The following is a 25,381-nucleotide window of genomic DNA, read 5'->3' on the forward strand; positions in this document are numbered from 1 at the left end:
GAGAGGGAGAGAGAGGGAGAATGGGAGAGAGAGAGAGAGAGAGGGGAGAGAGAGGGAGAGAGAGGGAGAATGGGAGAGAGATTGAGGGAGAGAGGGGGAGAGAGAGAGAGAGAAAGAGAGAGCGGGGAGAGAGGGAGAGAGAAAGAGAGAGGGAGAATGGGAGAGAGAGGGAGAGAGAGAAAGAGAGAGCGGGGAGAGAGGGAGAGAGAGAGAGAGCGGGGAGAGAGGGAGAGAGAGGGAGAATGGGAGAGAGAGAGAGGGAGAGAGAGAAAGAGAGAGCGGGGAGAGAGGGGGAGAGAGGGGGAGAGAGAAAGAGAGAGGGGGGAGAGAGAAAAAGAGACAGGGAGAGAGAGAGAGAAAGAGAGAGGGAGAATGGGAGAGAGAGGGAGAGAGAGAAAGAGAGAGCGGGGAGAGAGGGAGAGAGAGGGAGAATGGGAGAGAGAGAGAGGGAGGGAGAGAGGGAAAGAGAGAGCGGGGAGAGAGGGAGAGAGGGGGAGAGAGACAGAGAGAGGGAGAATGGGAGAGAGGGAGAGAGGGGGGAGAGGGGGGAAGGGAGAGAGCGAGAGGGAGAGAGAGAGGAGAGAGGGAGGGAGAAATAGAGAGGAGGAAGAGAAGAAGAGAGAGGGAGAGAGAGAGAGAGAGAGAGGGAGAGGGCGAGAGAGGGGAAGAGAGAGAGGAGAGAGAGAATAAAGATGGGGTGAATGGGTTCATTCACTAAAGAAACTGAGACTCTTCACCCAAATGATAGTACATTGCCCCTATATTCTCCTCTATTGTCAGGTGATTGGGATATTCACCATGAACAAGAATTTGTTTTTCATTTGATTGGATAATTAAAATGAATATTTCACTATTTTTAGGGGGGGTTAAAGGTTCTCTGCCTCTTCAATAAATCAGCCTCAGAGCAGATACAGCAGCTAGACAGACATATAATAGACAGATGGATGCTGAGTTACTAAAGGAGTGGAGATCCTTAACTTGATACACAATATTTGTGTTGAGCTAGAACAGCCAATCCTGTGCTGATGAAATCAATACCCAGGTATTTGCATTCCCCATGATTGGCTAATTGAAGTGAATATTCACCCAGTTTCACCTCCTTAGTAAATTAGCTTTAAAGTATTTGTAGCAATTAATTTCAGAAAAAAGGAGAACACAAGATTTTGGTATAACACAAAGCAATTTACAGAAATGCTTCCCAGCGCACCTTAGCGCGCAGCTCTGCTATAGGAAAACGCCTGCAATGTCTGGCCTGTGTATGATGGTTGTTATGTAACCAGCCATGCAATTTATACAATGTGTATATGTGTGGAGAAATAGAAATCACTATTCTGGATGCTGGCTGCTAGCAGGCGCATTAGACGCGCACCTTAGAACCTGCACCGGATAGACATCAAATCGATAATTGCTGGGCAATTCTGGATTTATATTACACTGCTTTGCTACCAAATCCAAAGAAGCCATCCTTCATACACATATAATAACCCAGAATTCGCCCAGCAATGAGCAAGCAGTGATGAATGTTTCCTTGGCACAGACTAATAAAATTCCCTATCTGCGCGCTAAGGAGCATTGCAGGCGCGCTAGCTGGGATATTTTGTTGCCCCGTGTCCCTAGGTGTAACTGACCCCGCATTCCTCACACCTGCCCCCATCCCCTGTCAGTGGGTAAACGCCTCGGCATTAAAGCCTGAGAGCCCAGCAGGGGTGAGGACTCCCAGCAGGAGAAAAACAGCCGACAACACCTGAAGAATGGGCCCTTTCCATGGCCCCAGCAGGAGCAGCCTCATCAGGGCAGGGGGGCCCCTAGCTCCAGGCCAGGGGCCCCTCACCTGCATTCTGAAGAGCCCCGAGCAGCAGACAATCCCTCTAGGTGTGTCTCCATTCCTCTGGGCTTTTCTCAAGAGGATAACAATCAATATTTACAACAAACTCCACTTCATGCCTTCAAGAGTCATTAATGCCAGCCAATCAGCGCAGCATAACGCGGCCTTAATGAAGGAATATTTCCCTAATTACTAATCTGTCAGAAAGAAATGAGAGAAACTAGGAGAGCAGATCGTACAGAGACATGCGATGTGTGTGCAGATCGATAGAGGGGGGAGGGGGATAGATAGATAGATAGATAGATAGATAGATAGATAGATAGATAGATAGATAGATAGATCGATAGGTAGATAGATAGATAGATAGATAGATAGATAGATAGATAGATAGAGAGAGAGAGAGAGAGAGAGAGATAGATAGATAGATAGATAGATAGATAGATAGATAGATAGATAGATAGAGGGATAGATAGATAGATAGATAGATAGATAGATAGATAGATAGATAGATAGATGATGGATAGATAGATAGATAGATAGATAGATAGATAGATAGATAGACGGATAGTATCCATAGACTGAGAATTAAAGAGATGGTGAGAAAGGGAAAAAAAGAAGAAACAGAGAGAAAGAAAGAGATAACAAAGAACTAAGAAGCGGCAATCAGACACATAATACACTTGTACAGCATCACAGTGTAAATGTATTTTTATAAATAGATAAAGAGAGGGATACAAGGTTTATAAATAGACAAATGGACTGTAGACTGATAATCGTATAAAGGTGAATAAATATTTTTGGAGGGGGTTGATCGATAAATCTAAGTAAATAAAATCTAATCTATGTGAAAATATTTTTATGTGTAATGCAATGATTAACAGATAAGATGATATTGATACTGTGTAAATTATATCTAAAGACATAATACATTAATGGGTGAGATAGATAGATAGATAGATAATAGATAGATAGATAAATAGATAGATAGATAATAGATAGATAGATAGATAGATAATAGATAGATAGATAGATAGATAGATAGATAGATAGATAAATAGATAGATAGATAGAGGGATAGATAGATAGATAATAGATAGATAGATAGATAGATAGATAGATAGATAGATAAATAGATAGATAGATAATAGTTAGATAGATAGATAGATAGATAGATAGAAAGATAGATAATTTACACCATTATAAATGATAGGAATATACAGAGAGATAGATGGACAAAATGAATGAACGATCAAACATCTGGATGTATGTGTTAAATACAGATCACATATAGGAGAAAAAAAGAAATATAAATGTATATATGTTATATATACATAAATAGATAAATAGAAATACAGAACACACGAAGCTATAACCTGCACTGCTTTTACACAACACAATACCCCTCACATTAGTATAATTGAAATGGCCTCATGCACTGTCAGTATCACCCCAGCCTGGGACACGGCACCTGTGGCCGACATTTATAGCAGAGCTGCAGGATAAGGATGATGATGGGGCAGACATAACCCGGCTCTGTTGGTCAGGATGAAGCACACAAGAATTGGCTCTGGCTGTCATGATGAGGATGAGGATGAGTCAGACATGAACCGGTTCTGGCTGTCATGATGAGGATGAGGATGGAGCACACATGAACCGGCTTTAGTTGTCAGGCTGATGTGAAATATGACACAGCTACAATAGCTGCCATTAATTCACAGTGTTTTATTAGTGTGTACATTATTATTTCTCTATTATAGCACCATTGTGTACTGGTAAGTGCTGCGATCAGGTTACTGACTTGTATTCTATCCTGGAACAAATAGCATGAGTGTCTGTCTATGCTTCTATAATGAGGAGTTTACATTACAACTCTACTTTCATTATATATATTTATATATATAAAAATACATATATTTATATATATACTTCTCTCTATATATACTGATCTATATCATATCTGGCTCCTATATATTTTATCCATCGATATACATCTAATATTTATCTATCAATCTAATAATGTAGATACAGTTATATATATATATATATATATATATATACTAAACTATATCTGTCTATGTACATTTATTCATTAAGACTTTATATTACAGCTTTAAAATATATATCTTAAAAATTATTAAATAAATATATTACACACACGTACAGGATTTCCTACTAAATGTTACTATAAATTCTAATATAGAATTTATACATGCATATATATATTTATGCATAGGTATATGATTTTGGCCATCTTTCTAGTAAGCCCCTTTATTAAGGATTCTATAAATAAAGACAAAAATATAAAAAAAATCACCAAAATGCCCCCAAATCCAACAAACATTTAGCAACTATTAATTAACATTGTAACATCACTCCTCTCTTTTGCCTTGTTACAAAAGCGTATGCTCATACATAGCAAAATATAAAAAAACGAATAAATCTGCAAAACTTAAAGTAAAAGAATACAATCCCTCCAATCTGCTCCTCTGGTCCTGCACAGTCCTTGGACTTTCCCCCAGCCGGCATTGATTTTGCATTTCTTTGGCTGCCCTCCACCAGCGCTGCTTCTCACCCCCAAATTCAGCCCTACCTGCTACTTTAGGCGCAGTCCATTAGCGCAGGGCCCCGACGCAGGGTAGAGATTTTTAGGGGCCCCCAAACACATAGAGCTGGTCCTTTGCTCTGGGGGAACCTTTGGTGTCTTTCCTCAGTCCATCTAGCCAACCGACTGGGGACCGGCTCTGCAGATCTTCCCATATAAAACCCCCTCGCAAATAATAAGTGGATTAATAATAATAAGGTATGGGATTCTTTTTTATAAAAAAAAAAAAAAGGAAAGAAGTGAAACAAAATGCTGCAGTTAGACAACCGTTTTGATAAGAGGATAATTGAGGCGACAGTGGTGTATAATTAGGGGATAATTTATGCTATATCCACTTTTATTCCACCTCCCAAAATAAACCCAGTCCATAATCATTACAAGCAAATTGTTCTGAATTTTATAGTGGCAATTTGAACAAAGTACTGCAGTTAATCATGGGAAAGATATTTTTTATGTGCATGTGTGTGTGTATGTGTGTATTCCTGATTAAAGTCTAATTGCTTTCCCTGCCAGTGCGAAAAAAAATACCTGCAAGAGGCTCTATATTTATCATTAGGGATGTTGGCAATATTCTGAAATATATTGGGGATGCCAAACACATAGGAAACCTTGGGTGATTTCCCTTTTTTCTGTTTCCCAGTGCACAGCCTGCAATAATCATAAATCCTCTAAAAAAACCACTAACCACATATACATCATTTGCATACAGTGAATGACATTACAAGCTGACTTGCAGCTCCTGTTCTCTTTGAAGATCTGTCAGTGAATCCCTACAAATCGGGCTACATTCGCCTGATTACCATTAATAATGGGATTGGATTTTTTTAATAAAAAAAGCAACAAAAATTGCCAAGCCTGACAGCTCATAGAAGGCTGTTTATTTGGATGCAGAAGCAAAAAAATGGTTGCTAATTGGTTAAGGCAATTTTAAAAATCAGGTCAGGTGATCACCATCAACAAAATTTGCAAAGCCAAAAATTTCTGGCAGATGATTTCAAATAATATTATATCATATATGTGTGTGTGTGTTGTTTATTATGCGTGTGTTTATTTTATATATATATATATATGAGTGTGTGTATGTGTGTGTGTGTGTGTGTGTAATATATATATAATAAACACACATATAATAAACAACACACATATATATTATATATATATATATATATATATATATATACAGAAATACAATAATAAAACAAAAATCTCCTGGAAATCTAAAACGTCATTCATGGTGATCACCTGACCTGATGTTTGAAAATGTATTAACCCTATATAACATTATATAATACTTGGTTATAACTGCAAATAGTAGCTAGAAATTGTTGATTGCATATTAAAAAAATGAAGTCACCTGATTCTAAATAATAGTGTCTTGCAACGATATTTGCTAACCTTTGCAAAAATGTGTTAAGTGTAAAAATCAGCTAGGTCTTTTATATTTATATATAATATATATAAATATATATATATATACTATATTACTATATACTATTAATTAGTTTAATACTATACATTTTATATTGCTATATTACTATATTCTTTGTTTTATGATAATACTATATACAACTAATAATATATTGTATAGTTTAATGGTGCAATGGTGGCTTTTAATTGGTTAATGCATTTGGCTTAATTTTTAATAGCATGGCCTGTCAATAAATGTTGCATATAAATATATATATAATAAAAAAATATAAATACAAACAATACTAAATGATATTATGATACATTTTTCTCTTAGCTGTGATCTCATCCCCTTTCTATGAGTATGTATGGGGTGTTACTTATTATTATTATTATTTTCCTGATGATTATTAGTGCAGGGTGTATGGGGAGCCTTGACTGGGAGCTGAGTCTCTGAAAGGTGGGCTCAGGAACAAACGCCAGTAGAAGCAGAGGGATTGTGACGTCATGGGGTTGACTGACCAATCGGGAGGCGCTGCCCTTTGGAGACAAACCATTCACTCAGTGGAAGTGTAGAAGCAGAAGCTGAACTTTGCAGATTGCACCTTTAAATCTCTGCACCGACTGCACACCCCAAACAATGAGAATCGGGGGGATCAAATAAAATCCCAATAAGCAGGGGAATAAAAGAGGGGAAAAAGGAATCCAGAAGAAGCAGCAGCCTGAGGCTCCTCCATCCAGGCCTGTCAGTGAGTGAGGAAGGAAGGGGGGATTACACTAAGTATAGGGTAGGTGGCCTCTGAGGGGTGGGAGGGGGGTTGATTGCTCTCAATCACAAAGTTTGATGATGACCATGACTACGATGGCTGACGGCTTGGAAGCTCAGGACTCGTCCAAGTCAGCCTTTATGGAGTTTGGTCAGCAGTCCTCCCACTCCCAGCAGAGCTCTCCGGCTATGGCTGCCAGTCACTACCCGCTGCACTGCCTGCACTCCGGATCTCACCCGCACCACCACCACCATCACCAGCACGACAGCTCGTCCTACCCGGGCACCAACACCCAGTACGGCCGCTCCCTGGCCGCCTACCCGTACATGGGCCAGCACAGCCCCTACCTGCAATCCTACAACAGCAGCAGCTCCAGCAGCACGGCCACCCAGACCCGGGGAGAGGAGCCAGGTGAGACCGACCGACACACGCTGCACCCCGGCTGAGCTGTGTCAGCCATCCGCGCACTGACTACGGCACCGATCCGGCACCCCCTGCACCCATACAGCACCCTGCACCCATACAGCACCCTGCACCCACACAGCACCCTGCACCCATACAGCACCCTGCACCCATACAGCACCCTGACCCACACAGCACCCTGCACCCATACAGCACCCTGCACCCATACAGCACCCTGCACCCACACAGCACCCTGCACCCATACAGCACCCTGCACCCACACAGCACACTGCACCCATACAACACCCTTCACTTTTGCAGCACCCCTTGCACCCATACTGCACCCTGCACCCCTTGCACCTATACAACACCCTGCACTGATCCGGCACCCCTGCACCCATACAGCACCCTGCACCCTTCTACATCCATACAGCACCCTGGACCCACACAGCACCCTGCACCGATCCGGCACCCCCTGCACACATACAGGACCCTGCACCTTTCTACACCCATACAGCACCCTGCAACCTTCTACACCATGCACTACACTTTACAAATCCCGCACCCTTCTGCGCCCTGAACCCCTCGAGCATGTTGCACCATCCCAGCACCCACTGCAATCATTCTGCACCTTGTTTTTTTCTGTGTCACCCATCAGTCACCTTCATTGCAAGCATGATATCCAGTTTCAGGTATTTCCCCTGCATGTCACGCTTCTGCCTTCACCCTGCAAGCACACCTCAGCAATTCTTCTTCATCCCTGACCCCGTGTAGTGTATGGCCCAACAGCACCCCATTTATTGCACCCCTTACTTTTCATTCTGTCATTCCTCCAAGGTGTCACCATTAGTTAAGTCCTCTCTATGCGCCATACTTTTTTTCAAATATTTTGCATGCCTCTCTAAACAACTATGACCCCTGTATTCTCTTGTACATAGCTTTAATATTTAAACACTGGGGCCCCTGCACCCTTTATTATTCACTTAATACCCTTCTGCCAGAAACATGACCCATGCGCTTTATTCCATGCACCCAGCACCCCTCTCCAAACACTATGACCCCTGAATCTTATTCCATGCACCCAGCACCCCTCTCCAAGCACCATACCTACAAACATTACCTATACAATACACCCCATCTCAGCCAGCAGCAAACATACTCCATGTATCTCCTGTATACCCCTCCTGCCTGCTGCCCTCACCAGAGGTGTACATCCACCTGAGCTGCCATATCGTCTGGCTATGGGATTGTCCAACCATTATTATTATTATTTTCCAGCTACATTTAATATTTACCCCTGTATGGATGAATCCTGCACCGACCACCCACCCTCCAACCTGGGAAATCGGTCACACTGCAGCCCCATCCCACTCCCTGGTTATTTCTTCTTACAACCAACTAATGGCGTAAAAAAATATTGACTGCGAATTGGAGAATGATTTTTGATGTATTCGCTGTGCTTCGTTGAACTGTGATGGCGATATATCGTTTTATCACGATGTATCCTTTTATCGCGATATATCATTTTATCGCCAATGTTTTCTCTATAGCGCTGAGCGGTCCAGGGAGGAAACCAAAAATATCCCAGGATTTATGACTTGCTAGTCCAGTGTGACAAGTCAGTGTATGGGGGAAGGATTGGGCCGATACTGGCTGCGATACAAAGCTTTGTGTAGCCGGGGGCTGCGATACATCCGCAGATTATTAGTACATACAGAGGAGTGTGCAGATTTATATCATATACATTCATATATAGATCAAATGAGTGAGGTTTATTTAAATTAAAATATGTGTGTATGTGTGTGTGTGTATATATATATATATATATATATATTGTATATGTGTATAAGTTTATATATATACACACACATATGTATATAAAGATATAGAGGGAGAAAATATACATACATTTATAGTTAAATGAGAGAGGTGTTTATTTAAATATATATATGTGTGTGTGTGTGTGTGTGTGTATATATACTATATATATATTTGTATGTGTGCAAGTGTATATATATTTACACATACATATATATAGATATATATATATATATATATGATAAAATGAGAAAGGTGTTTATATATGTATGTGTGTGTGTGTATGTGTAAATATATATTTATACACACATATATATATAGAGATACAATATATCCATACATATGGAATTGTGAATTCTAACTGCTTAATGCTATGGCCTATCACCAGTGAAGAAATGTTCTGTATGTAGTGAAATGATACACACAATATATAGTGTTTTTAGGTGTCATTTAAAGGTTTATAAAACTTTTATATAATTTCTCTCTCCTCAGTGCAGAAATGTTCTACATGTATTTAAATGACACATAAACACAATATATGTGAGGGAGATGTGTGTCAGGGCTGTGTATATAGAACTTTTAATTATCTCTCTCTCTCTCTGCAGCTGTCTGCATATAATATAATATATCTTCTGTTCTATATATATTTAAATGAGTCCTAAATACACAGTTCTCTCTATAATATATACATGTATTATGTGTTAGGTGTCATTTATATACATATAGAACATTTATGCACTGGAGAGAGAGAAATGGTATAAAAGTTATACAGAAATTTAAATGAGGCTTAAAACACAAAAAATATGTATATATTATATAGAAAGAGAGAGATGTGTGTTTAGGAGTTATTTAAATGTATATAGAACTTATCTCTGCCAAAAGATAGATAATTAAATACACAATATATTTATATATATATATATATAGAGAGAGAGAGAGAGAGAGAGAGAGATGTGTGTTTGGGACATATCTGAATGTATATAGAACTTTCCCAATATATATATATTTAGATGTATGTATGCTGTGGTGACTGCAATAAATGTTTGTGGATAAGAGAAAGTTCCATATATATTTAAATAGTCACACACACCTCTGTCTATAATATATATGTATACATTGTGTGTGTTGTGTATTTGTATTTATCCTACACACATACATTTCTACATATAACCCATCATCCCCCATAAAGATTGAATTCTCCCATAGGCAGATACAGTTATATCATATGTAATATATATATATAATATAAATCATAGTAATATACAGCTATGTACATTCATAATATAAAATATATAAGGATAGCTCTAAATATTGTGATGTACACCAATACTAATATATTTTACACATTTATTCTAATATAAGGTACAATAATACACACCTATAACAATTAAAATACAGTATGATGAATTGTGAGTTTCATACTTCAATGGGCCCTAATAAAATTGTAAAAAAAAAAACATTCATGCTGATGTCATATATGATCATACCATCCATCCATCTATCCATCCATCCATCCATCCATCCATCCATCCTTCCATCCATCCATCCATCCATCCATTCATCCATCCATCCTTTCATCCATCCATCATATTATCCATCCATTCATCCTTCCATGCATCCATCCATCCCTCCATCTATCCATCCCTCCATCCATCCATCCCTCCATCCAACATATCATCCATCCCTCCATCCATCCATCCCTCCATCCAACATATCATCCATCCATCCTTTCATCCATCCATCCATCCATCCTTTCATCCATCCATCCATCCTTTCATCCATCCATCCTTCCATGCATCCCTCTATCCCTCCATCCATCCATCCCTCCATCCATTCATCATCCATCCATCATATCATCCATCCATCCATCCATCCATCCATCCATTCATCCTTTCATCCATTCATCCTTCCATGCATCCATCCATCCCTCCATCTATCCATCCCTCCATCCATTCATCATCCATCCCTCCATCCCTCCCTCCCTCCATCCATCCCCCCATCCATCCATCCATCCATCCATCCATCCATCCATCCATCCCTCCATCATCCATGTATATATATGCAATATATAATAATACACATGAACAATAAAATATTCAATGTATTACACATGTACAGCCCACCCCCACTGATATATTGTATCACTTCTCCCATTTCTACCCCCCATTATAGGGATTTATTGGCTGATTGGTAGGGATCGCTCCCCTCTCCCCTCTCACACATCGATCCTAAATAGTTTCTTCCCAGCAGCGATTCCAATACCCCCGAGTGAATTGTTTCTTTGTAGTGCAGTCACACGTCCCATTGAGTGTGGTCAATCAGGCTGTCAGATCGCTTTGATCGGTCGGTTGTACCTTTTGTACATATGTCATCTTTAGTGCTATGCAAATGTCTGAGGGCTGTTTGTATTTTCGGCTCATATTTTATTCCTGCTTGTATGGAGTGTCGGTGAGTCAGGCCTGACTGGGAAGAATTGCCCATGCTATGGCTGCTGCATGAAGCTTCAGTACCAAGTCATTTTTATAGAAACGCATATCATATATATTGTGCGTCATGGACGCGTCTGTGTGCGTCTGATGGGTTGATTTGAAGATATATGACATTTAAAAGCACCGAGTGAAATAGCCAATTGCTTCTTCTCCCTGGGCAGCAAATTGGCTACATAAAAAGTCAATTAGCCGTGTAAAAGGTTTGCTCGCAGGGATGGGTATAAAAGGGACACACAGGGACATAAGCGCCAGCTAACCGCCTAGCTCAGGCCTTGGCAGCTGCTGGGGGACTATAAGTACCAGCGTGCCCTCGTGCGTCACCACTGCGTCCTACAACATATTAGTCACTTGTAAGCTTTGCTCTGATCTAATGGCATTCCTCATGGATTCTCTTTCAGATCAACAGAAAACGACAGTCATTGAAAACGGGGAAATCAGGTTCAATGGTAAAGGGAAGAAGATCCGGAAACCCAGGACGATATATTCCAGTCTGCAGTTACAAGCGTTAAATCATCGTTTTCAGCAAACGCAATATTTGGCGCTGCCAGAAAGGGCCGAGCTGGCTGCTTCACTGGGCCTGACACAAACACAGGTAAGAGATCTATACAGATATCTGTACAATCTGATTGTACAATGAACCATTTGTCATACAAGATGCAGGCTTTATGGGTCATCCTTTGATCATATGATTGGATACATATTGCTAGATTGTAAGCTCTTCGGGCCAGGGTCCTCTCCTCCTCCTGTGTCATTATCTCTATCTGTCATTTGCAACCCTTATTTATTGTACAACGCTATGTAATATGTTGGCGCTATATAAATCCTGTTTATGAATATAATAATAATATTGCAGCCCTGTATGTAGACATGTTATATGCAGCATGTTTCCTACACTTACCCCCAGGGGTTATTGGCTGCCCTGGGGTCAGGGGATGGCTGCAGAATTCTATGCTTGAAGAACAAAAGGCTTTGATCATTGGACAATAGAAGGGATTGATAACGATTTGATTGTTTCACCTGACAAACAACACACACACACAAATCCATGTCTGGTTCTGTGATTTGGGTATTTTCACCCTCACATATCAGGCCTGAAATAAAGTCACATCTGGCCTCTCAGGGTCATTTTGTAACTTCAAAAATGATTTCAAAAACATTTCCCCAAAAATTCTGATTATGATTTGTAAAGGAAGCAAAAAGCAAACAACTGCAGCTCATTGATCTGCAGGGAACATGTGCCACAATTCTACACAAAGGGGGGACTGCATTGTGTTATACAGGACAGGCGGTGTCAGGCCCATAGACTGTAACAGCTCACAGACCTCCCTGCATTACAGACAGGCAATGGTGTCTCCTCCTAACCAGGAAGACATAACAGCTGCAGGACTACAAGTCCCAGCAATGACAGTTAAAGAAATATTGCAGCTCCCATTAACCGCCCATAATTGCTTGAGAATTAATTAGCTCTAATGATTTCATTCTCAACATTTTTTTTGCTGTAATCAAATCATTATTCATTTTTATTTGGCATTCCAGTCATTTTCATTGTGATTGAATTCAAATCATTCTCATTTTTTGTAGTTTTTTTATTTTGTTATTTAAGTTTTTGTTGTATTTTTAAATCCAAGTCATTGCCATTTTAATTTTTTTTTGTAATTTTTTAACTGATTTATTTATTTTTGCATTCAAGTATTCCCATCATTTTTTAAACCAATCTTTTCTATTTTTATTATCTTTTCTTTTTTCACGTTTTAGCTACTCCCATGTTTTTATTTTTTGTTTTTTAAATTTGATTTATTTTCCTCTCAAGTTATTCTAATTTTGGTTTTAAAATCATTCTCTTTTTTAGTTTTGTATTTACTCATATTTAATTTTTGGGTTTGCAATAAGTTCTCCCTATTGTTTTTGTAATTATTCTTTCCCAGATTTTTTTTTTTAATTTTTGATTTTTTTGTTTTTGCATTCGTTCATTATATTTTTTTTTACATTTTTGCTGTCAAGTTATTCTTATATACAGCTGTAAACCTGACATTCGTTGAAACATTCCCTGGTGGGTAATTAATTACTGCCATTAAAAAAACATTGACCTGGAAGATTCTGAACCAATGTCAGATTCACACATTTATAACTAGATCCCCTTGATTTTGTATCCACTCATTTCTTTTTATATTTAAGTTATTCTCACATTTTTGCATTTAAGTCATTCTTAATGTTATTCTATTATTAATATTATTTTTTTTGCATTTAAGCTACTCTCAATTCCTTTTTATCTAAGCCACTCTCATACTTATTGTTTTTTTTTCTTTTTGCATAACATATCTACATTTTGCAAAACCCAAATGAAAGGCATTGTCGTATTTCTGCTATAAATAGATAAATTATTATATTGGCTTTTTTTTTTTTTTTTGCAAGAATTGGTGCTGTGTTTCACCTATCGAATTTAATTTATTAAAGCTCTCCAAGTATAGAGAGGATACATTCATCTGTGAACATGGGTGATGCAGCAAACCTGGAATAGATCTGGTCCAGGACTGAAAACATTTGCTAACAAAAAGCAAATGAATTTTTAGAAATCTCTTCCTGGATCACCCAGCTTCACTGTGTAGTGTATCCTCTCCAGAGCTTTAATAAATCAGACTCATTGTAATGATAAGTCTGAGCAGTTTCTGTGTGTTTGTGTCATGAAATAATATTCTTTAATCATCTCTATAATCCAGCAATCATTATTAATCATACATCTGCATAATTACCTTGCTGCTCATTTATTAAAATATGCAGCCTGATACTTTACCCAGAACACAGGATTGCTGAAGGGGTATTTAGAGGTGCTGCTGCCTCTGAATTGCTCTCAGACTTCTATCTTGGGGGCTGTTTTGTACCCTGGCTAACAATTTGATTTTTTCCCCAATTTCAGGTGAAAATCTGGTTCCAGAATAAGAGATCCAAATACAAGAAGCTGCTGAAACAAGGAGGTAACCCCCTTGAAAGCGACCCCCTGCCCGGCTCTGCTGCCCTGTCCCCCCGATCTCCAGCTATCCCCCCAGTCTGGGACGTTACAGCATCAACAAAGGGGGTGAATCTCCCCCCCAACAGCTACATGCCCACTTACTCCCATTGGTACTCCTCCCCACACCAAGACACAATGCAAAGGTCGCAGATGATGTGACAGCTCCAGGGTGCATTTCCCTTTTTTTTTTAATTTGCGCAAAGTCTGCGGTGGCTCCAGTTTCTTGCCAAAATGACAGAAACCTCAGAGACACAACTCTCAAAGACGTTGATCTTGGGGAACACAAACTCCTCATGGGCGGATAGCCCTCCCAGGAATAACCAGCGAAACATTGGGAATTCATAAAACAGGGCGAACAGATAAACGCAGGAGCTTTTTTTTTTATTATTTTTATTTCTCTGCAATGGTTCGTTCTGCTTGAGGTGCAGAAAAAACACATTCACCTACCAGTCTGGCTACAATGAAATAAAACCACTTTTTTTTCTAAAGAGACTGTGAAATGTCGCAGATTAGGTGAGGAGACTTAAAAAAAAAACAAAAACACAAAACAAAAATACAGGGACTTTATAATTATGAAATGTATGTATATATTGTTGAATTTTAGTTGTATATACTTTATATGTTATTGTCTTTCATAAATGGAGAAAAAGAATTCATTCCTTGACAAGCTCTGAGTGTTCGATTTATTAAGCCTGGACAACAAAAAGGGAATATTTGCATCGCAGGGATTGCTCCTATATAATAATAAAGGTTTAATAAAGGTTATGATAGAGAAATGCTCCTGTACTGATTAAACCCAATATTGAAAAAAAAATTATCAGTGAATACGAAAATACTAAATATATATTTAATATAGAATTAATATAAATAATAAGTAAAATATACTAAACAATAAAGCCATAATAATAATAAAGTACTATTTTAAACAAGAATAGGAAATATTATTTTGATTTGGCTAAGATATACAACACATTTGTATAGATTTAATAGCATTGCATTAGTTGACCTGCTTGCTCCAGTTTTGTTTTATTTTTCAGAATAATAATGTAAAAAAATAAATAAAATTAGATTTTCCCAATATTATAAAATTTTGCTTAAGTTGCATCCTATAAATCTGGTTACCATTGATAATATTTTAAGGGTTACTAAACGTGTTGAGACTTTAAATTCATTTCATTTACTTCAATTATCTGATCATTTTTCTCTACATTGTTATAATACAATTTACAAAGTATCTTAAACTCCTATCAGCCTCGTTTACATCATTTAAATTATTATATGGGTTATTATAAGCAACATAACTCATTTTGCTACAATTTCCAGCTCGATTAAATATTTTAATAATAATGATAATAATACAAATAATAGAACATTTGGCCTAGAACATAGAAATTACTGTTTCGCTTTAGCTAGGAATCAGTTGCTTGCTGTGGATAGAACACAAAGCTGATTTACTAAATGAGTTTGTCAAGATTCACTTGAATAGTCCAATCAAGTAAAAGCCCAAATTCCTTTTATCCTTTTGGGATTGGTCCTACAAACTGGACATGACTACAATGCAGATACAATTCACATAAAGTTATAGTAAATATAATGAATTTATTTTAATATAGGGTATAATAGATGTTTCGAGTTGTGTTACAGTTTGCAGCCCAGTAATGGAATAAATAATAACAAAAATGATTAAAATACAATAAAAAAGTAATAATGATGAAATAAAATATAAAATAATATTTAAAATAATAAGAATGAAAGATTTAGCCTGGAGCATAGACAATACTATATGTCTATGACTTCAAGTGTAATTAAAATGTCATCATTAAAATCTGTATGAAATAATTAGGACATTAGGTTCAATTGATTAAGCTTAAACCAAAATAGAGATCCCTGTTAACAAATAGATTCAATAGGAATTACAAATCACAGTTCTATATTATATATATAATTATAAAAAGTTGTGACTGCAACCTTGTTGCTTTATATAGAACAGCACCACTCATCAATATCAGCACAGGGCAGTGAATGTTAAGATTGCAGTTGCCCCCAGCAGCCAATCAGGTACAAGATTCCATTCTAGCCCTGGGAATGGAGCGCTCACCTGATTGGTTGTTGCCATTTTACCATCAGGACCACATAAGCCAGATCAGAGCAGAGAGTGCAAGGCTGGCCAAGGTGTTCAAACCCCCCAACCAAGAACCATTCACCCAGACTGTCAATAAAAAGCCTTATTTCGTCATTGCTTCATGCTGCGACAATTAATACTGCAGAATTGGGCATCCATCCTTGAAGCCACCAAAAGCATTTATCAGGAGTCAATAGATTGTTCGATATAATGACAGACACACAGTGGTGAAAAAAAAGGACATTCACTATAATTAAGCACAAAGCAAAGATTACTTACCCAGCATACCAGGGTGGGAATATATTTTCCTATGTGTGTATGTGTAAATGTGTGTGTGTTGTTCAGAGGGCTCCAGTCTTCAGAAAATGGCTTAGAAACGAGCAGACTTGTCATTTTTTTTCTAGCTCAGCCATTGTTAAGTGCTAGAAAATCGCTGCGACTTTTTGATGATCCCCCAGAGTTCCCACTGCGCCTCTTCGGGTCTCTCCATCTCCCCAGGACCCATTGAAGGGAACAAAGCCTTCCAGCTGCAGAGCCCATCCAGTGTGAGACAGACATTGGGGACAATTTAACGTTTTATCCACATAGAGGGAAAAAAGGGTCCCACTCGATTTCTTTTCTGCTCCTTCTCTTTCTCCCATTCTCTTAAATGCGCCATAATTAGAGTAATTTTTCATGTAGCCTGCTGATTACAGCGTTTTTACCGTCAAAGATAATTACCTGTAATTTTCTCCCACTTTTAATAGTAAAAAGCTATCTTTATTTAGATACAGCACAGGGGGAAAAAGCGAAACAAAAGAATGGAATGATTCTGTTATTCATATACAAATTGTAGAGATGGGGGGGGGGGACTAAAATTTGGGAATTAGGCTGCATTATGATACCAGGAGATAAAGAGAGAAGGGAGGTTGTAGGGATTACAGCTGAGAGAGGGATACATTATTCCTAAATAACAAATAACCATTGCTTACAAAGAGAGGAAGGTGATTGTGGATGGTCGGGATGCTGGGATTTTGGGGCTGCATTGATATCAGGGGTGTTGGTAATTCTACTAGGGACTAAAAATCCCAGAATGTTTTCTGCAGCAATGTGTTTGCGGCAGGTGAATGGAGTTGCATTCTGTAGGAGATGGTTTTTGGGCAGCTAAAGGGTTAATTAACCGCAGTGAGAGATTTAATCTGACAGTTTGCTCATGAATTATATCTGGAGCTGTGACAGCCACCAGGCTCCCATCAGCAGTGTGTGCGAGTCATGGGACAGCGCCACCTAAAGGCCGAACGGGGGCTGCAACTGCTGGAGAATTGGGGCAGTACAAAGAGGAATACACTGAGAAGAAAGATTCATTGTGATCTCTGACACACACTTTCTCAAATCTCTCTGTCTCGCTCTTACCTTCTCTTTCCCCTCCTTTTTCTTTCCTTTCCCTTTTTTCCCTCTTATCACTACCTCTGTGCCTCCCTTTCTCATGTCTTCATCCATATTATAAAAATACATTATGAACATGTATGGAATGAGCATTCACTAAAAGTCTAAATCATAAAGTATTCTCCTCTCTTTGTCTTTCTTGGTTTCTCTCTTTTCTTTTCTTTCTTCCTTTCTCTTTCTCACTCTCTCTATTTATTTCTTTCTCTCTATCGTTCTTTGTTTCTTTCTTCTCTCCCTTCCTTTCATTACTTACTTTATTTTCCCTTCCTCTTTCCTTTCTTTCCACTCTACCTTTCTTCCTTTCTTTTTCTTTCTTTCTTTCTTTCTTTCTTTCTTTCTTTCTTTCCTCTCTCCCCTCCGTCATTACTTTTTTATGTTCACTTTCATTTTCTTTTCCTTTCTTTTCTTTTTCCCTCATTCCTTGCATCCATCCTTCGTCTTTCCTTTCCTTTCCTTCCATTCTACATTTCTTTTTTCCTTCCTTCTCTCCCTCTGCTTCTGTCTCTTTCTTTATGATTCCTTTCTCTCTCTTTCTAATTTCCTTTATTTCCTCACTTCTTTTCTCAATCTATTTATTTCTTTCGTTTTTTTTTTCTTTCTTTCTTTCTGTCTTTCTCTTTCTGCCTCTTTCTTTATGATTTTTTCTCTCTTTTTCCTCTGTCCTTTCTTTTTCTCACTTTCTCTATTTCTCTCTATCCTTCTTTGTTTCTTTCTTCTCTCTCTTACTTTCATTATGTGCTTTATTTTCCCTTCCTCTTTCCTTTCTTTCCACTCCACCTCTTTCTTTCTTTTTCTCCCTTCATTACTTCTTTTTATTTTACCTTTCTTCTTCCTTGCATGCATCCTTCCTCTTTCTTTCTTTCTTTCTTTCTTTCTTTCTTTCTTTCTTTCTTTCTTTCTTTCTTTCTTTCTTTCTTTCTTTCTTTCTTTCTTTCTTTCTTTCTTCTTGTTTCTGCATCTTTCTTTATGAATTCTTTCTCTCTTTTTCTTACTTCATTTCTTTTTCTCACTTTCTCTATTTCTTTCTCTCTATCTTTCTTTGTTTCTTTCTTCTCTCCTTTCCCTTCTCTCCTTTACCTTCATTACTTTTTTTTTCCTCTTTCTTCTTTCTTGCATCCATCCTTCCTCTTCCTTTACCTTTCACTCTACCTCTTTCTTCCTACCCATGATATACCCCACACATGTAATGAGCACCCATACACCCCCTGTACATTCTCTGCACATAACATACATGTTACATACAATCTGTGTGATCACATTTTCTGCACAGCCATCCTATGAACTCTACGCAGCACAAGCGCTAAAAATACTCCTAGAAGCACAATGTGCCACCCACTGAACAGAGCACACACAATGACATAATACAATGCATAAAGGAAGTAAGCAATAGAAAGAATTATAATAATATAAAGAAGAAGCAATAGCCTTGTCATTTCTAGAAATCCCTTATCTGCCTCTTACCTGGTTTTTTTTTTATCTCAATAGAGCAGCCTCACCTTACTGACCACTTTCTATAAATATGGAACAGCAAACTGGCTCTGTTCAGGGGCCCCTGTGCAGTCTGATCTGTGTCCCGAATATACAAGAAGATTACCCCCTACCTACCCCTACCATGAAGCAGTCCTCGTCCCTGGCATCCTCCTGTGTGTGACCCCCTGTTCCAGGCCCCAAGCTGTAGCTAGCGCTCGGTAGGTCCTTACCCCGCAGTCCTGCTCCGCTAGCCGCCGCACAGGCTCCGCACAGGCTCCGCAGTCTCGGGCAGAAGCTGAACATGCATTCTCGGTTGAACGAGCAGATCCAGGTGTGAGATTGTTTGCACACCCCGGCACCTCTTATATTGCCAGCAAAATTAGCCGTTATTACTGTCACTGTTTAGTGATGGTTAGCTTGATTTAAAAAAAAAAAACTGCTGTAATCAAGACCTGGAGCATCTTTGCGAATTGCAGATAATTGTAAACGTCCAGATTATGATAATAGCATCCTAATCCAGCCCTGCAATATAATTATTACAAAGTGTTACATCTGAAACTGTCCAGTGGAGCTCATTCAGCCATTATTTAGACCTTATTTTTGCACCGCCAGAACCGGTTGCTGAGTGGAAAATGTGCCATGGCAATTTTCAACGGCCATTCAATGTGTGTGATAGTTTAGGACTGGGGGGGGGGGAGGATGGAAGAAGTGAATGGAAATCCAGGACAAAAGAAATACTAGAAGACTGAAAGAGATTTTTAGGGGAGAGGGAGAGTTTGGCCTGGGCAGAGGGTTGTGTAGACAGGTTATCCTTCTGTCCATTGTCCAGGTGATTGATTTAATCATAACCTTTCTAGGTTAAAATTGAGAAATTATATCTGATTTTTATTCACTGGGTATATGAAACCTTTATTTCAATGGAAATTGTACCCTGAAAAATAACCTTTCTCAATGGAAAAGTAACATTGGATCTTACAGATCTGAATTCTTGACAAATGTTCAGTACCTGAATAATTTATACAAAAGAGCTATTTTTTATTAATAAAAATCTGTCCTATTTCGTGACTTTGCCTTGGCTGGGATGATATCATCAGTCTGCTGCAGGCAGGATCACCAGTGATCATTTTTGTCAGATACTAAAGAATTGCTCAGGATTTACATGATTGTGTCTTCTCTCTGATGATATCTAGGTCTCCAAAACAGATGATGACTGAAGCAAATCCTCCTTCATTTGTGTCTCACATGCTCCCCTTCCAGACACTTCAGAGCACAGTGGGAGGGGCTTATTACTCTCAATCCAGAAAGCAGTGGGCGGGACTGGGTGTGGTCAGGTGCTGATTGACAAGTTGCAAGCTTGTGACTGACCAATGACAATGCTGATAGCCACATCCCCTATAACATCTTCTCCTTTCACTGTAGTGCAAGCAGGTAAAATCTACATGAGAGTGACAAAATTTAAGAGCAGTGTAGCATTGTTGCCACCCTATCACATAAACACATTTTTTTCATAGGAAACTATTGTTCTAAACATTTGTGTTTGTTTTGTTGTCATTTTCCTTCAAGTTTTTCTGCTTTTTTTATTTGGTGTTGTTGCATTAACATTTTGGGAAGAGGGGGGGGGGGGGGTCAGGCTGCTAAGACACAAACTTTGGATTTTAATGAAACTGATTCCCTCCCATCAAGACTAAAGCCAAGCCACATAGACCCTACGCGCAGCATAAAAGATCATTAGCTGCAAGATAGGGAGTGCAACAGAATTTTTTTAGCATGGGATGGGGCAGGACAGGATTTAGGGTAGGGCAAACTGGCCAATTTTCCCCAAAGTCCCCATTTTCTACAGGATAGGGAGCAGGAATGTTGTGAATTTGGGTCGAATGCTTCACATTTGCATTTTACTAAAACAGTCCCTGGGTGGATGAGTTTTTTACTCTTACTTCTTACCATCTATAGCTGACCATAGACAATAGAGTGTCATCTGATGCAGCCCATTCCTGCCGGACTCAATGATTGTCATGTGACTATTAAGGAAGAGACGAATAAAAGACGGCTTTTTTGGGCAAATTAGTGAATAAAAATAATGACATTGGGTTCATGATGATAAGACATAGCTTTACAAGTGGCATGAGACTATTTTTACATATCACAGACTAACACATTCAGAAGAATAAGGATTTGTCTCGGTCCCCGACGCGTTTTGCTCATTTTGTTTTTTCAGGGGATACAGAGATTCAGCTACATTTACCAATATATACAAATGCAAAATAAATATATACATGATTTGCCAAAAAAGACAAAAACAAAGATAATTATGTACATCCTTAAGGTGAATTATTATCTAATTATCTAACTATATAAGTATCACAAGTACAAGTCAAGAGGCTTAGAAAGTATATATATCCTTCACTATGTAGAAAATGGATGGGTTTTTGAAATAAGTGATAAGCTCAAATGTATTTATGTCAATGTCAGAGAGGGTCTGTGTGTCTTGTGACTAAGGCTAGGTACACACGTGCAATAATTGTCATTAGAAAATGAATGACTAATGACAGATCAACAATTATTCACGATTATTTTGTTCAAATTTAATCCACCACTAATGTACACATGCTAGATACGATAGCTTGAACGATGCAGTGACGTGTAAAGGAGAACGTGTACTGCAGAACAGTCCACGATCACTGAACGACTGTAGATTGCGAACGATCGTCGCCCAATCAGATCCACCAGGACGGTCGTTCATTTCCAGCAACAATCCTCGTTCATCGGCGTCATTGTATTTTTTTGTGTTAACGATTATTGGACGTTTGTCTGTTAGTCGTTCGTTTCCAACGATAATTATTGCACGTGTGTACACTAAGGTACTGCCTAGGGTGCAGATGGACAACACAAGCTGCAACCTCTCACCTGGTGGGAATGACCCATCAGACAGGTTTTAAAATCTTGTCGGATAGCTATTGTTGTGCAGGATGTCCAGCACTGATAGTAGCCGTCTATCCAATTCCTCCTCAATAAGCATACATTTAAACTCCCGGGCAACTTGGCCATTCATATTTTTGCTCACAGCTGGCCAACAAGAAGTATTTTGGGGGTTGATTGGCACCAGCTTATCCAACCATGTTATCAAATTATACATCTCTGCCCACTTCTTACAACCTCATGTGGGAATGGTAGCTTAGGGGCAGAGAGGAATTTACCTTCAGCGCCAGTACATATAAGATATGTTGGGCTGGTGACCATCAGAAGAGAGTTGTCACCATCGGAGCATGACCCATACCCAGTTACACATATTTGGCACCATATGTCTTCCAATGCAATTACAACATCAAGCAGAGGAACATCCTTCAGCTCATATGCAAAACCCAGTACCCCCTTCCCCAAGGGGAATTCATAGGAAGGATGAAGAACTTCTTTGGGGCAGCTTTTATGGCTCCAAGATGATATGTGACAAAATATAGAGAGTCACAAAGTAAACTGATGCTGCAGAATGTGAATAGGTGCATCACAATAAACCACATTCATCCAACTTGAGGGGTCCACAGCATCCTCACTTATATTGCATGAATGTTGCTCCTGCATTGTTGAGTATGATGTCTGCAGGATCTGCATGGAGTCTGCAGAGGTCGTACAGAGGAGAATCATAGGAGTGAGGGAATAAGGTAAGTAAACTTGGTCTTTCCATCCTAAACCTACATGAGCAATTGACCCTTTCAGTGCAGAGATAGCTCATTGAAAGGGATTTTTTTTAACTCCTTGAGCAAGGCTTAACCATTCCCACCAATCATCCAGTACTGTGGCACACTTTGCAATGCACATTTTCTTTAACCCAATCTAAATCCTTGTCCCTGCAATGAAAGGACTAGTCAGTTATGTTTGGCCCCTAGGCCAGGCTCTCTCCTGAGCCTCATGCAGTTGTAGATTGGGGAAACAGATTTCATTCTTTCTTATCATTTTCAATTGTTTTAATGTAAATCTGCAGCTTCCATTTAAACAATACCTGGTGCTCCTGCTGAGAAGGTCCTGATTCAGGCTTTTCTTATTTATAGGATAACAAACCTATGTTTCTGTATCACTATTGTGCTTCTGTGTTGTCACTCTGTCCCGGCACTTCCAATAGTGGATAAGTTGTGTACAGAGCTGCATAATATGTTGGCGCTATACATATCCTGTTTAATAATATTAATTAAGGTGACAGTTACAAAACCCAATGTGCTCAATTTGATCATTTCCAGTGGTTAAAATTGAGCATAAGTTTGGAACCTCATATCTCTTCTCTTTGTAGAGATATGCTCTCACTTCCTTTTGGGTATAAGTGAAAGTAAATTTCCCCAACCACACACAGACAGCACAAAATGAATTAACAAAATGTAACTCTTTCATATCCCACACAACAAAACAAAGTATGTTTTAGCCATTCCTACACATTTACTAATGGTAGAATATTCAAAGCAATGAAAGTGACATTGGCTCTTTGTGGCATTTGTTTAAATAACTGAAGGTAATTCACCTGCAATGAATGCATACTTTCACTTGTACCTAAAAACTCCTGTGCATGTTGTGGCAACAAAGTTTATGTTGAGTGGCACCACAGTGTATGCACCAAAGACAGTACAACACTCCTTCATTGTAATGCACCTTAATGAATAGATGTAAATCACCTGTGTATTGTACTGTACCTCATTAAAAAAAGGTAAATTTCCATTACAATGGGTGTAGTGGTCATAGGAACCCTGTTTGCAATGACCATGCTCCCAATGGCAACACAACCTAATGTGTAGGATATGGCAAGTCAGCCTTCATGTGATAATGCACTGCAATGCCAAAACACAATTTGAATTGGCCCTAAGGGCCCCTTTACTGGAGCTGTCACTGCCCCCTCCACCCACCAAATACTGTACACATTCAGTTTGTGTATTTCCATTATCTATACACACACTGCCGGGGAAGGCCATTAGCACCTTGTGCTGATGTCAGTCTGGGATTACCAGTTAGTCCAGCCAGTTAGCTCCCATTTAGATCCAATCAATAATTATCAAGGGAGGCATTGAGCTAATTAATTTGTTCCAGACATGTATCCCTGATATCTAATGAAGAACAACTAATCATTATCATTACACAGTAGCCACAGATAGACAACAGATAGAAAAGCCAATGATTGTTAGGCTACTGTGATTGTGCCTTTTGCAGCTCATGACTCTCCAGTTGCTTTGGAAGTCCCATTGGAACATTTGTTTTAATACAAAGAAAGCCAAGTTCACTTATCAGTCATTAGTAAAAGTCTACTGAAATCCATAACTTGTTGGGTTAATAGTTAGGGATCTGAGAACATGCACAGGTATGATTCCTAGTTCTCTGCTGCAACATTAAAGTGGAACTAAAGTCCGCAATTTAAGCTGGTGTTTGTTTCAATAAGGACAGGAGATGTTCTTTCTGTAATAACTGTTCTTACCCGCAAGTGTGCCAACTCCTATTTTGCAAAGAATTCCTTGGTGGGCCGCGTCTCTGGCCGGTGAGCTCCCCTGGAGGGTCAGAGCCGCGGCCCATGTCTCCCGTATGGAGTTGCAGGCTCAGGGCAGTGGGCTGGTGGGCCTTAGGGTGTGTTAAAGACATATGATTATGGTAGAGATATTAGATTGTGAGGTCCTTTGAGGGACAGCTAGTGACATGACTATGGACTTTGTACAGCTCTGCATAATATGTTGGTGCTATATAAATACTCTGTAATAATAATATTATTTGTGTTGCATATCTGTGGACACTTCAACTAGCAATGGCTCAGCACATGACGGCTCCAACAGTATTTTCAGGTAATGTTTGTGATTTGCAGTGCAGTGTAATACACAATGCCTCATATAGAGGTTGGTTTACTAAAGGAATTTAGAATAACATTTAGGAATTTAGACCTTAGCCTATTGAATATGGAGAAAATTCACTTTGCAAAGAGTACCCAATCACATGCAACAAAATCTAGAGAAAAGTCCATATTCATTTAGTAAATCAACACCATAAGAATATCAGACACTACCGCAACACACTAATGCACACTTTTC

The 25,381-nt window shown here is 38.9% G+C and overlaps 1 protein-coding gene across 1 annotated transcript; it reads left to right on the forward strand.

Moving 5' to 3' along the window:
- The first annotated feature begins 6,669 nt into the window (after nucleotides 1-6,669).
- On the forward strand, nucleotides 6,670-14,962 carry DLX6 (distal-less homeobox 6). Its single transcript, XM_072413473.1, has 3 exons — nucleotides 6,670-7,012; nucleotides 11,709-11,902; nucleotides 14,225-14,962. Exons 1-3 carry the CDS (start codon nucleotides 6,679-6,681, stop codon nucleotides 14,474-14,476), a joined length of 780 nt encoding a protein of 259 aa, XP_072269574.1. The 5' UTR covers nucleotides 6,670-6,678; the 3' UTR covers nucleotides 14,477-14,962.
- Nucleotides 14,963-25,381: the final 10,419 nt, after the last annotated feature.

Source organism: Pyxicephalus adspersus, chromosome 5, assembly GCF_032062135.1.
Source record: "Pyxicephalus adspersus chromosome 5, UCB_Pads_2.0, whole genome shotgun sequence".
NCBI lineage: Eukaryota > Metazoa > Chordata > Amphibia > Anura > Pyxicephalidae > Pyxicephalus > Pyxicephalus adspersus.